Source organism: Terrapene carolina, unplaced genomic scaffold (genome assembly GCF_002925995.2).
Source record: "Terrapene carolina triunguis isolate 2854851 unplaced genomic scaffold, T_m_triunguis-2.0 Scaffold111, whole genome shotgun sequence".
Taxonomy (NCBI): Eukaryota; Metazoa; Chordata; order Testudines; family Emydidae; genus Terrapene; species Terrapene triunguis.
In genome coordinates, this window is record NW_020664462.1 from 6,065,108 (window position 1) to 6,080,221 (window position 15,114).

The 15,114-nt window shown below is 38.9% G+C and overlaps 1 protein-coding gene across 5 annotated transcripts in view; it reads right to left on the reverse strand.

The window, feature by feature from the left end:
* Positions 1 to 15,114, reverse strand: part of NKTR (natural killer cell triggering receptor) — a 75,053-nt gene that overhangs the window by 50,576 nt on the left and 9,363 nt on the right. For 4 of the 5 annotated variants that reach the window (XM_026652169.2, XM_026652168.2, XM_026652167.2 and 1 more), the window contains exons 3-6: positions 7,624 to 7,698; positions 5,570 to 5,677; positions 3,896 to 3,940; positions 1,910 to 1,997 (exon numbers count right to left, since the gene is read on the reverse strand). In XM_026652169.2, the coding sequence (XP_026507954.1) occupies positions 1,910 to 1,997; positions 3,896 to 3,940; positions 5,570 to 5,677; positions 7,624 to 7,698 (316 nt within the window). Of the gene's footprint in view, positions 1 to 1,909; positions 1,998 to 3,555; positions 3,584 to 3,895; positions 3,941 to 5,569; positions 5,678 to 7,623; positions 7,699 to 15,114 lie in introns of those variants that run through there. The other variant, XM_026652170.2, reaches the window with a different exon arrangement.

Genomic DNA, 15,114 nt, shown 5'->3' on the forward strand with positions numbered 1-15,114 from the left:
CTATCAGTTGCAGGATTCATGCTTAACTGTAAAACTTTTTCTTTGAGAGAGAGAGAAACAAAAGTGATATCAATTAATGCAGTTTTTAAAATACACGTGCTCTTAAAAACATTTCATATGTTTGAAGAGTATAATAGAAATGTTTCTTTAAATATTTATCTTTCCATGATTAAATTGAATAATTTAAATTTTGAATTCAATGTTATCTTAATGTTCTTTTTTATTTAAAAAAAAGTTAACCTAAACACAGCAAACACTCAGCTTGTCTATTTAAAAAAATTTGATACACATATCTAAATATAATATGGGAAACATAAAAGAAACTTTAGAGCCCTCAGATGGCAGCTTCTTGATTGATGTAGCTCATTAAATTTTCAAATTTACAGTTCAGATAAACTCAAAAATGGAAAATTATGACTTGAGAATCAAAAAGCAAGTCACTATATATTACACTTAAAAGGTAATAGTGAACTAATCTGTTTTAAATACTTATTTGTAAGTTATGTAATTTTATAGATGTATGTAACATATGTTATCTATACACAGCTTAATGTATAAAGTGTACTGTACTAAGTAATACACAGCCATCTTCCAGCCACACTGACAGAGATAACAGCAGGTGGCACCACAAACCTGCAGCTTTTTGGGGAGCAGAGGGTTTCTGAGTGTCAAATCAGAAGTAAATCAATTTCCAAAGATGGCCTCTTGTGCTTCTATTTGTTTTCCATTTTTAGGACATTCTTTAGGAAGTGACCTAAAAATGTCTCTTATCTGAACCTTATTGGATTACGTTGAAGACCTCTTTTCAGCAAAGAAAATGAGCATCCTTTTGGACAATTTACTCCTTTATTGAAGACAGTGAAGCGCCATTCATTCTTATCCGTCAAGAAAGATGGCAAAGTAAACAAAGTTTTAATGTAACAAACTATATTATTGTTTAATTTCTGAAGAATAACAATGGAAAGATACTTCACAAGGAAAGCCTCCTCCCCAACATAAACCCAAAGTTAGAAACCAGATTTTTTTCATATATGCACTGTGAAATGTTAAAACGGAGGACAACTTTTAAAAGATAGTGAAGTAGATGCATGGTCAAACATTAGCAAATTTTAAAGAGAGATATTAGTGAGCCTAAAATTTGATGTCAGCCAAAACGTGAGTTATTTCTTTCAGTATAGAACAGTTATTCCTGTTAGAGCTGTACTTTAGTCAAGTAACTTGCATATTGTAACAGAAATATGCTTATAAACTGGAGTGTTTTATAAGAGAAATAAGAACTGTATGAGAAGGGCTCTTCTACAGTCCCTTCAACAAACACCCTTAATTTAAATCCAGTTTAACCAGTGTTGGCAGAAAAGCCATTTGTACACAGATATGTACAGTACTATGCAGCAACAGAGAAGAAAGGCACTTCAGGGATAGACTTGAATAGTAAGAAAGAATACCCCACAAAAACAGACCACATTTTGAAAACACACGCAACTGTTGACATTTAAACTGTCTATATATTAGACATCTTGTCCTTTGCCACATAAAATTTTGAAGTTTGGAGTCTACAGATGCTCAATTATAATTTATTTCATGTGCATGATATTGAAGAACACAAAGCAAAAAACAATCTACCCCAGGGACACTAATGAACACAAAAGCCTAGGCCAATGTTACTTTAGAAAAAGAAGCAACAAACAAGTAACATTAATATATGATCAATTCTCATGCTCCAGAAAAGCACAAATAAATTGAGACTATCGTATTTAATGTTTCCTAATTACAATAGCTCAGAGAGCAGCAGGTACCCATTGGATTCTAGTCAAACATCCATATATATTTAATTTAGCAATACCATCTTTCTCATGAACAGCGCTTCTCTGTTTAAGAAAAGCTCAGCTCTAAAGTTACATCTACTCACATGAAAAATTGGGAACCATTGGTATGTTTGCCTCGGTTTGCCATTGACAAAAGGAACGCTCTGTCATGTTTGAGAACAAAGTTTTCATCTGTTTGAAGGGGAAAAAAAAAAATGTTAGTTTCCCCCATAAATGAATACAAGTATAATTTTCTTAGCAGCACATGGACAGTACAACGAGAAATTCTTCTTCTGCTCACTAAGGAAACTTGAACACTTAAAAAAAAAGAAATCTATGCAAAATCTCTCAAAAATGAAGGGCGGAGACAGATTTATATTTGTTAAGTCAGAAATACCAAGTAAAGAACACAGGAGTTTGCTTTTTTTTATAAAGTCACAACTGCTTTAGAAACAATCTGAAACATATTGTTAAGAATAAATGTATTTAAAATGTTTTGTTATTGTCTTCAAAACAACTTGAACTCATCATACGCTTCCAACAACTTAAACCCAACAATGTCTCCTGAAAGAAAGCCACTTTAATAACAGACTCTCCCTCTCCCATCCTAAAACATGGCTGAACATATTCAATGCTATCATTTACACATCATGTTGAGTATAACTTAGGTAGGAAGACACAGTTAAACAACTTTTTCCCTGCCAGGGTGTTAACTAGTGCACTACAGCAATCTACGGAACCCAAACTTGAAGTTTCAAAATCCGAAAGGAAATTAATTTAATAGTGACACTTGCATGGGAGGAGTAAAACACGTCCTCCTCTTCAACCCAACTGTAAAAGACAGATTAGAGGTTGAAAAATAAGAATGTATTATTTAATCCTAAGAACTACGTAAAGAGGACCCATAGTTGTGCAGTTAAAATATTTTCAATCATCAAAATGAAATAACTACACAACTAATTTACCACAAACTCATATTAGACTTAAGGTTGTACCATTAATGTTTAAAAGTGCAGACAAATATACAGTACCAGATTTTTAGCACTTACCAATCCAAGTGTATTCTTTAGAAACAAGAGCTGAACTTTTTAGAGTAGGGATCTGTTCATATAGCTGCTTCTGATTAACAGCTGTAATATTCTGACATCTAACTATGCTTCCTTATAACATATTAAAGAAACTTCACAGCATGCACCTAACTACAAAGAATTGCTCACAGCACACAATACATGAAACACCCAACAGCTTATGTACAGGCTTGTGTCAAAACTGGAATAGCACAATAACTTCCCATTTTTTACATTTAAAAATTATTCTGTACCTTGCCTCCTAAAAGCACTGATTACCATTACAAACGCTCACACCTCTCTCTTTCCAAAAAAGCTTTAGAAAGAAGGTGAATGGTGTACATTTATCTGCTCTATGCAAGCAAATAAATAACTTGCACAGGAGTATAAATACAGCCACATATTTTTAGAAACCAAACACTAAATATACAAACCTCAGAGGGAAAAAATGGACAGTATTTTTAAAGAAAAAAAGAACTGTTTTGAACTGGGAATAATTCCAAGTATTTATTCTCCAAATAATTAATTTCCCCTCAAAAAAGTTAGATACAGAATTCTCCACGTCTCCAAGCAATACAGATATCCATCCACAAACTGATACATTATCAGTTGTCCACATATTTACTAGGGAGGGTGCAAGGGAACAGAGTTTGAATTTGTGTTACTGAGCTTGTGTCTCTTACCTTTTCATTTTGCAAAAGACCACATTCTCTATAAACAAAAGAATATGTTGACAGTTTTAGGCAGGAAGATAGGAGTTTTCATGAATAAAGTTGCCTAACCTCCATGCTGAAAGTCACGTTTAACCAGTAAAGTTAGCCTTAATTAATTTTGTCAGTTAACATTAAATATCTCAATAAATGTATCTGAAATCCATGCATATAAAAATAACTGTCATGCAACATTAGTTTCATGCAAAAGGTGACCTATAAGTAGACCTTTCCACATTAAATATCTTGGGAATTAAAACTTCTTTTATCTCAGAAATGAAGCAACAGACCATAAAGACATATTAGCCCTTACCTTTAAAATATCCACCATAAATAGATTCACCTCCTTTTCCATTACCTATGTAGTAAAAGCATGTATTAAACTTTATCAGAAGATTTTAAGTTTGCTTTATAAACAAACAATTTTAGAATAGTAAGTGACAAATTATTTTTAAAAGGTACTATTTGTAAATAATATGAACTAAAGGGATACACTCAAGTATCAAATATCCAACATTTAGATTTTGTACAAAAGTTTTATAAAGTCTAACATGAAGAGTTTCTTTTAATTTCATGAAATATTTTTGTTTGGCTTTAAATATGCCCCTATGGAGTCTGCAACTCAGACCTTTGCAGCAGTGTTGTAGTTCACAGTCCAGTAAAGCTTGCCCTGGGGAAGGAGGGGACTGGAAAAACTCAAGTGAGGCTCCAAAGCAGTGGTGGGCAACCTGCTGCCCGTCAGGGTTCTCCGCTGGCGGGCCGCGAGACAATTTGTTTACATTGACCACACACGGGCACGGCCGTCTGCAGCTCCCAGTGACCACGGTTCACCGTTCCCGGCCAATGGGAGCCGCGGGAAGTGATGCAGGCTGCAGGGACGTGCTGGCCGCTGCTTCCCGCAGCTCCCATTGACCAGGAACAGCGAACCGCGGCCACTGGGAGCTGGGGGCCATGCCTGCGGACGGTCAATGTAAAATTGTCTCGCGGCCCGCCAGTGGATTACCCTGATGGGCCATGTGCAACCCGTGGGCTGCAGATTGCCCACCACTGCTCCAAAGGCTACTCCTCTCCCTTAGCACTTATTGATCTGCAAACAGGAGGAAACAGGAAAAAGTAGCAGCAGGTATCAGAGAAGAGAGCTAACAAACAAGGTTGACAGCTTTCCATGCCCACAGAAATCCAGCTGTGGCTCAGATGCCACAGAAGTGAAAAAGTAGCTACCAGTTCTTTCAAAGCAACCCCACTCTATATCTGTCCCCTAGCTTCTTTGTTGGTACAACGTACCTGCAGAGGCAGCCTTTTACCAGTTGAGAGAGTTCAATTTGCAAGGCCAGTAAGAGTGCAGCGGTAAAGAAAAATCCACTTTGGGGAGGGCAAACATTTTAGGGAAGGGCTGAGGGAGGGACACTAAGTTGTGTGTATATTGGGGGAAAAGAAGCAGAACAAGTCCTTGACGCTTTGAATTTGCATTTGGAGGCTCATCCAATAAGTATTTTCAATGCACCCATCACCATTGTACTTATTCCCATAGTTACATCCCTTTAATGCAGTATTGTACCAGCACAAAAGAATCAGAGTTAACATTACTAGCATTGCCCACACTGTGTAAAATGCAACAAAGAAAAGATTTAAAGTAAATTAGATTTAAGGTGTTTTCTTTAAACAACAAAAGATAGCGTTAGCAACTCAGGCAAGGAAATCTGTGTTTTAAAACTATATATTTTTTAACATCTAACAAGAACATTTTAGAACCTCAGTATCAAAAAATACCTAAGGGGATTCTTATGGTATTCCAAAGACTCCACAATATTTGCAATTCTAAATACAATCTTAATTATAATATACAAGAATGAAAAATAATGTAATATTTGCTTTAATATCTACAAAGTATAAACACATTTAAGGAATTTTCTGGCAGTAATTTTAACTTTGTAAATTAGAACTGCAATTAAATCTCTTAGCACAGAGAAAAAATTTTCTGTTTTACCTTCACTGAAGTCTCCACCCTGAATCATGAAGTTTTTAACCACACGATGGAAAGTAGAGCCTTTGTAACACAGCTTTTTTCTAGTTGTTTTTCCAATTCCTTTTTCACCTGGTGAAAGGAAATGTAAAAAGTAACTACCACCAATTTATTTGTTAAAAAAGTCAAATTACTGCCCAAACCCCTAAGCAGGGATATATTTTTTCTGGGAAACTCGGAGCTTAAGCGACGCCATCAAAACGGGGAATGTAAGACAGCCTCATACAGATAAGGGAAAAGGGATGGAGCCCCAGATACTAGGATAATGCAGACAGCATCTGGTCACAGCACCAAAAGGAGTATTTTAAGGAGGCTGACCCAGGAGGACAGCAGCACTGAGCACTGCTGCAGACAGGAACTTCCTGTGATATGTATATGCATTGGGAGGGGGCACCAGAGAGATTCCTCTGTCTGCAGCACCAAATGGATACACTGAGCCTGATTTTCTTTTCACAGCAGTGGAAATTGGGCTTTCATTGACTTTGGTCAAAATCAACAGGGTTATGCCCACTGATGCCTAGAACATTCCCTAATATTTCAAAATTGATGTGCAGCACCACAACCCTTCAGGCCATGTCACTGTTAAGGAATCAGCAGAATTGTATGTAACAGGCAGGTGGTGGGAAGGGCAGGAACAGAGTCTCTATCCCTGAACCCGAATGCCCTACCCTTAACCTTGGAGATCTCCACCCACATGAGAACCTCAAAGCACTTTATAGGGCTGAGGAAATTCACCTTCCTGGGCCCTTGGGCCAAGAGGAGAGAAAGGAAATTAAGTGTCATTATAGTCAGTTCCTGACACTTTGACCCCCTCATGCTCTCCCATGTCCCCACTACCCAGACTTGTAACCTCCATGTTGCCTTTTACTCTCACACACATTCCCACCCCAAACATCCTGGCTGCCACTAAATAATCTTTGTTCTCCATCACAAACACAATCCCAACAAATCCTGACAGTTCTGCTTATGTAGGCCAAGTTGTATACCCAACAAAAAAGAGCAGCCTATTGAGCTGCTGGCAGTGATGTGTGTACAAAAGAAGCAGGGAGTGATAGAGATTTCTGTCTGCAGCACCATACGGGCATTCTGTGGGCCTGACTAGTGGAAATCAGGCTTTTCCAATTTTCACCAAACTCAGAGTTCTGCCCGTTGATGCCTACAACATTCACTGAAATGTTAGAATTGATTGGATGCGGTGTTGAAAAGTCATCACATTATATACACAGAAGGACATGCCCCTGAGCTGAGTCCAGGGTCTCACTTTACTTAGCCAATAGGCCGTATAGATAAGCGTACTGTTAGCGAGAGGAAAAAAAAAAAAAAAAAAAAGATAGTTAATGACAAAACACTGTCTTAAAATCTTAGTAGGGTTATGTACTCAAATATGTGAAAAATATCTATGTATTTCACACAGTGGGATGAAATTTTAGAATACGCCTTTTGTCAATTGCTCCACTCAAGTTAGCTTTTAAACCCTTAAAAGCTGGAGCAGGAGTATATGCAGTCTCAACTAAACAGCAATGAGTTACTGAAAATGAGTAATTCATCTATGTTGCCATCCCCAACATAACATAAATGTGGGTAATTGCTACATTGCCAGTGCTCCGATCTCCACTTTCAGCTGTCAAACCCATGCATAACTTCTTATAGTCCCCAATCCACTCTCTGGTACCAAACCCTCACAATCTTTTATTCCCCTAACGAGCACCAGGAATAACCCACCTGCAATCCCCCCTTACCAACCCAGTATTCTGAATGTCCTTGAAACTTCTAAAAACACACTTGTTCCACAAAACCTACCAGCTATAATATCCACTCACCACTGTCTGTTCTCTGTATGGTATGCATTTATGCATTTAGATTCTTAAATTTTGGGGGCTGGAATTGTGCTCTTTGTTCATGGTATTCTGCACATTACACACTACCAAATCAATTATGGTGCTGTAGCTAATACTAAGAAACAACTGTAATGATAATTAACAATAAATGATTAATAATAATGGGAAAAAATTACTTACCTGAACATAAGCAAAGAAAGTTTTTGCAAGTCTTTGGACATACATCTGAGAACAGCTGAAACATAATTCGACCAACTGGAAGAAAATATAAGTATATGGTGTTACAAAGTTTTCGGTTTGCCAGTTTTTTGTCATAATAAACAAGCAAGCATGATTTTTATTTACCATTTCACTGAAAATGTATTTTAAGAAGTAGATTTAGAACTGAGCAAGTTCTGAAAATGTAGTATTAAAATAAGTGGTTGGAAAGAGAACAGTGACTGGAACAATTTACCTGAAATTAAAATGAAATAACTTCACCACATTTAATTATTGAAAAATCCTAATCACTTAATAGTGGCTTGAAATTAAGAAATAAAGGTCAAATTAGACCTACAATAAATATTTTATTTTGTCTATAACAACTGTTTTGAAACAAGTCACCTAAATTGCTTTATGCCTTAGATAAATATTTTGAGTATCACAGGAGCAATGGGAATTTTTTTTTTAAGGTAGCACACTTTGTACAAGGATAGTTACATTTGAAGCTGTAAAAGTTATTTATATTTCATTATCACCTAGAGGCCTCAACTAGATCAGGGCCCCACTGCATGAACCGTTGTACAGATAAAAGAACAGGAGTACTTGTGGCACCTTAGAGACTAACAAATTTATTTCAGCATAAGCTTTCGTGGGCTACAGCTCACTTCTTCAGAGGCATAGAGTGTGTTTCACTCTATGCCTCTGAAGAAGTGAGCTGTAGCCACTTCTTCAGATGCATAGAGGTCAAGAGTTTAAATGGATTTGGAAAAAAAAAATCAACGTCCAATAGTTACATGTAATAGTATAAATAAAATATTTATAGAAGAGATAAATGTTAAGAAAAATACTTCCTATGGAAGTAAATTATTCCATAATTGTCCACAACAGCATTTTTTCCATCTTGAATGATCTGGTACTGACCACTTTTATGATGATAGCTCCAGAATAGCTCCAGAATAAACAGCTATGTGTCTGACGCAATGTAAGCTGCTCTTAGAAGAATGCCTCACTGCTTTCTGACCTTCCAGACATTATCTCCTTTACCTCTTCCTGTAGTTCTTCCAGAACACAGCTTGACAGATTGCCACACAATAGACAAATGGTAGGTCAATATGGCTTTCACTGTAGAAGATCCTTCTTCCTGACACCACTGTAGCCTGTGGTGGTTTTTATTTTGTTTTTTTTCCATTTGCCAGGGACATCAAAAGAAAAGGAGTCTGGGTGTTGAGAATTGGATTGGATTCCCTCCCCCGCCGGAAGGACTTGCTATAACAAGTCTGTCTTCTGCTAAACTAGTGGGATGGACAGGTGTTATCCATAAACCCTTGTTAGGATCCATAAGGACAGCATTGAAAGGCAGGGTCAGTCTGCTGGTTGATGAAGTTTCAAGATCTTAAACTTATGAGCCTTTTCGTCAACTGTGGAAAGTTTGAAATCCAATGGATCTTGTGAGCAGATCTTAGAAGGATTTAAATCTGCCATGGTTGACACTGATGTCATCTCCAGCATAATACCCTCTAGAGAAGAGGAGGCATTAAGATTATTGTCTATGACCTTTTCCTTAGGACAATTTCTTTGCCTATGGATTCTGAACGCATCCTCAACAAGATGCATAGGTGCTTTGGCAGGTTTGGAGGCTGACCTTACAATTGCTGATGCAGCATCAGGAAGATAAATAATTGCTCTTGAGTGTTTCTGCACTGATTCTTAGGTTGCTGACCTTATAACTGCAAGTGCCATAAAGAGCCAAGCGACTCAAAGAACAGCCTCCTCATAAGCATAAGAATGGAACAAATGATCCCAACTCAGAAGACCAAGAAAGCAGGGATTGAAACCAAGATATAGGGGGTTAATTGACGTTTTCTATGCCAAAGGTGGAATCAAACATCTAAATTGAGGTAGAGTGGACCAAACGTGTCTGCAGTGAGCCTCCAACTCCATCGTGAATGGTGGCAAGACAAATTCCAGGAACTCTTACATTCTAATCACTTCCAAGTAAATCTGTGGCACTGCCCTAGATGGGGTTGTAATTGGAATGGGCTTCTTCCTGGGTGTACTAAAGATGTAGTTTGAGAGGAGGAGGAGAGGATAGAGTCCTGCACTTGCATCCTCTCTCTCTCTCCCCCCAAGAAGGAGAGTGAAACAGAGGATGGTGGCCTAATCCTTGAAACAAGGGACAAAGACTTTCCCCTCAGAACCAGGGGCCCTTAAAAGCAGAAGTTTCCTGCTTCAGCACTCTCTCTTTAGTGCCAATTTCCTGCTGGAAAGCTATCCATTGACTTCTCAGAAGTGAAGGACAACACTAGGGAGCAATGGTACCATCTCTCTCCTCTTTTCATGGTGTTTCAATCCCAGAGGAAAGGGGAGGATTTGGCCTGGTCTGAAGCTACCTCTTGGAACTTAACTTCAATATGCTCTGAAACTTGGAAGAAGGACCTGGTGTCAGCTTAGACTTCAAGATAGCCTTGGAAACAAATAGAACTTCTCCATCAGCATGGCTCAGAGCAGAGACCAATGGTATAAGCATTCTCTGGTGGATTGTCACTGGTTTCTAAGGAACCATGAAATTGTCTAACCCACTACATAAAACAGAATTTTAACTATCATTATGAAAAATAATGATTTTCACTAAAATTAGTCCTTAACCAGGGAGAAAAAAGCCCCACAAAAAAGTACTAATCTGAAAGTCAAGGCAAACTGAAATACAGAGAAATGAGGTGACTTGCTCAAGATCGCAGAGCAGGTCAGTAGTAGATCCAAGCTAGAATCCAGCTCACAGTCCAACACCTATGCTGCCTGCTTTTTGCAAAACATCCTACCCTCAGCCACAAACTGAGATGGTCTTTCACATTGCAAAACCACTGCACTAAATAGAGAAAAGTGGTTTAGTGGCTTAAAAGACCCTGCTATGACTATGAATCCCTTGGCAAGTCAACTATGCCAACATTTTCAAGCCTGACTGTATAACTTTAGTTATCTAAATCCACATTTGGGCACCTACATTTGAAAATGCTGGCCTTCAGCACTATTTGCTTCAGACTCTATCTATAAAATAAGCACAGAAATTTACCTGCCCACAGGGCCATTGGGAAAATACTCCTGGGGGAATTCTACACCAAAAAATTCTGTACACAATATTTTAAAATTCTGCATATTTTATTTGTCAAAATAACACAATATAATCACACCAGTTTCAATTATTTTTGGTAATTTATTTCAAAATATCTGTCAGCAAGTATGTCTGTAACAATACAGACGGCTAAAAAGATTCAGGAAATGCTTTTTGACAAATAGATTTCTTACTAGGCATATTAACTTAACAGAACTCTGAGTAATAATTCATTTAAACTACAATACAGAACCGTATTCCCCACACCCTTCAGAAGCAGTGCAAAGGCTTGGGGGAGTCAGGGGTAACAGAGGAGCTGAGGGAGAGGGAAGTAATTGCTGGGAAGGAGCCTGGGTGTGAACTTGCAAGGTTGTTGGGTATGGGTGAGAAAAGTATGGAACAGGTTTTGTTTTTTTGTGGGGGTATTTTTTGTGGGGGGGGGAAGGAGGAGAGACAGGGAAGGATTGTTAGGGAGCTTCCCCCATGCAGACCCTGGCTGACCCCTAGCCTCTCCCATTCAGTCAGGCACATGTGCTCCTGTCTACATGTGTCTCTCCATCCCCACTCAGACACCCCTTCCCCCATCCCCATGTGTCCCTGTGCTCTCACGCAGCCACCCCTCTGTCCTCATGTGGCCCTGCGCCTCCACTCGCATTCAGCCCCTGCCCCAGTCTGTCCTCCCCCACTAGCCCTTACGAGCCCTGGTCTGTGACCCCCGCCAGCATTCCCATGCTGTCTTCTCTCCGCCCCCCCACCCCCAGCCCCTGTCTCCTCACCTGGCCTGACAGGCACTGTGAAGGCGGCACTGCAGGTTCTCTCTTCCCTTGCTGGCCAGAAGCTATTGCTCTGTTCTAGTGCCACAATGCCCTCTGGTGGGCAGAAGGCAGAACTGCAATAACTTTCCAGCAGAAGCTATTTTCTGCACAAAAAATTAAAAGTATGCACAGCTCATTAATTATTTGTGAGCGCAATGGCGCAGAATTCCCCCAGGAGTAGGAAAATAAGAATGTTTACGAAGTTCTTTAAACAAAACTACTTCACAGATGTACTGTTGCTTTTAGCCCACAATCCAACTGAAGAAGTATAACATCAATTGCCTACATACAATTTAATTGTGTAGCCAATGTTGTGACCAAAAAGGCCTGGTTTTAACTATTAAAGTCCAATCTACACTAACTAGAGGAAACACGTTTGCTGCTGCGATCTATGTAGATGAGTACTTACAGCTTCTTTCACAGCCTGTTCTACTCCTGTGTTGCAATTTCCCTAATTGTACAGCTCAGCAACAGAGCTGACACTTTTCCTTTTAGGGCATGTCTATACAATGAGTTAGTGTGTGCGGCAAGCTGGAGTGCAAACTTACGAAGCTTCAGTGTGCCACGCAATAACTGTCTGTGTGGACCCTGCTACTGCACTAACTCATGGTATAGACATGTCCGCAGGCAGATGAATACAATGAGGTGTTTAATAGCGGTGCAATCCCCACTAGTGAGCCTCACAGCATGAAGGAATTTCAGGATATCACAGACTTCTTAGCAGCAGCAAGATGTTGCAAAATGCTGTCTTTCTGGGCATGACTGGAGTTGTGCGGGAAGAAACTGTAGATGGTAGCATGCTGCCCACAGAACATGTGCAATACGTGGAGAGTGGCATTTTAGTGCGTGACCACCTCCTGTTTCATCTGGTGTCCTCAATTTTCCTAGGCCTATCAACTTTCTCAAGTGCTCCCTCCTTCTTTCTGACTGAATTGACACCCCATAAATGTATTTAACGTCTCTTCCTGTTATAAAGATTAGATCATCCAATTAGAGAAGAGAAAACATACCACATGACTTTGGTGACTAACCACAGACCTTGAATAGCAAATTCTGGATACTGAAGGATTATTTACTATAAACAGTTTGTGAACAACATATAAAACCTATCTGAACAAGTAAAAGTAAGTTAGCTAAATATGAACTGTTTACAAATAAATCTGCAATGAATATTTCAGCCAGCTTTAGTTAAGTGGTCCTTCAGAGCTTTCACTTTCACAGGATACCCACAGCACGTTGGGGGTCGGTGTCCATCACTAGGGCTCCTAGGTGCTATAGTAATACAAACACATAAGAAAGAATGTTGAGGATGTAGTTCCTTTTTTCTCCTGGTGAACTCCCTCATCCAATCTGAGCTGCAAGTCTCCCTGTTACCCACCTTTCAAAACCTTCTTGGACCAAACAGAGTACTGGGAAAATTACAGCACACTCCTACTACCATTAATAGGAGGCTCATAATGAAGTATAGGCTCCTAATGTCAAGACAGTGGCATACAATCTCTGCAGCATTGAGTGTGTAACGATGGCAGCCTGCCAGAAGCCTGAGGACCACACACAATTTGAACCTAAATTTAAATTATTTAATAAAAAACAGATGCATGATCACATATCCCTCAGAGTTTGAAATTCATGGGAATAAAAGTTTAACCAAAACAAAAATTTTAAATTGCAATAAAAGTGAAAGGGTGGCTACATTTCTTTTTACACAAGAAGTTATTCTATTAAGAGAAATGAATAGCTTTGTTATTTAAATTATTAGTTAAAAAAACTTGTTGTGTCCCCCTCTGGTCGGGCATTTAAGGGAAAAGAGTCTTATCAAAGCAACACTTGAATAATTATTCTTTTCCCCTTTCTTGCCCTGCATTCTCTGAAGCAACCTAAAGCCCCACAAAAACTTCTTCCTTCCACAGCACTAACCCCGTCCCCAATAAATGTGTCTGTCTTCTGCTGCCACAAATATAAATGTATTTGAGTACTACCTGAAGGTGATTAGGACTGTCAAAAATTACTCTTTTTCTGAATAACTGAATAAATTAGGTGGGAGACTATAGTAATCAATCTTCTCCAAGCACTAGTTTCTGCTTAAACCTCTGATTAATTTGGTGCCTTCAGTTTGCTGTGTTCCTAAACACAATTTGCTTTAGGCTTCATTTCAAATCTCTATGGTCTTTCACTAAACACTAACAGTGAGCATAGCTCTATATAAAACAGTGAAAGATATCGTGCTTGCCCCAAAGATTTATCAAGTTGGCTCACAAAGGAGACCACCCCATCCCATCTCTTTCATACTATACTATGAGTGAGGGAATGAAGAGAAAACACATGGGAGAGAGATTGAGAGGAGAGAGAGTATTAATAAGGAAAGTTCAGTAGAATTTAAGGGAGAGAGCAAATAAGAATAGCAAATACAGTAAGTTTTCTGGAGGATAAAGGGATTGTGGTCATAAGTATTAAGTCTGGGGTTATTCAGCTTTAAATTCACCACTCAAGGGGAAAAATAAATCAGGAAACATTGCTCTGCCATATAAGTTACTGAAACCTGTGAGTGAATAAAACGAAAAACAAAACTCACACACACACACTCCTATCCAGAGCTTTACAAACCTTTGACATGTTTAAAACACAATCCAGAACACCACAACGTTAAATGGAGTTATTCAACTATGCATGTGCTGGTAACCAGACTATTTGGGAAAACAGGTACTGCAACTAGTCTGTCCCTATAAATACATATTTAAGAAGTGTTTTTTCCATGACATTTGCAAAAAAGGTAAAAAGCACACCAAGAACAAATACACTACACTATTAATAGCTCTCTGCGCTACTGTCAAATGCAAAGTTCTCACACTTGCTTATATTTCCAATTTATTTTGCAATTAGTGCTGAAAAAAACCACACCAACCATAAATATAAAGAAATACATACCACAGAAAACTTAGGTCCTACACTACCAGAACTTCTAGCTATCTTCGAGACACCACTGACTTCCTGAGGAAACTACAATCCATTGGTGATCTTCCAGAAAACACCATCCTGGCCAAATGGATGTAGAAGCGCTTTACACCAACATTCCACACAAAGATGGACTACAAGCTATCAGGAACAGTATCCCTGATAATGTCACGGCAAACCTGGTGGCTGAACTTTGTGACTTTGTCCTCACCCACATCTATTTCACATTTGGGGAAAATGTATATCTTCAAGTCAGTGGCACTGCTATGGGTACCCGCATGGTACCCGCATGGCCCCACAGTACGCCAACATTTTTATGGCTGACTTAGAACAAGGCTTCTTTAGCTCTCATCCCCCAACACCCCTACTCTACTTGCGCTACATTGATGACATCTTCATCATCTGGACCCATGGAAAAGAAGCCCTTGAGGAATTTCACCATGATTTCAACAATTTCCATCCCACCATCAACCTCAGCCTGGACCAGTCTACACAAGAGATCCACTTCCTGGACACTACAGTGCTAATAAGCGATGGTCACATAAACACCACCCTATACTGGAAACCTACTGACCACGATACTTAAATACATGC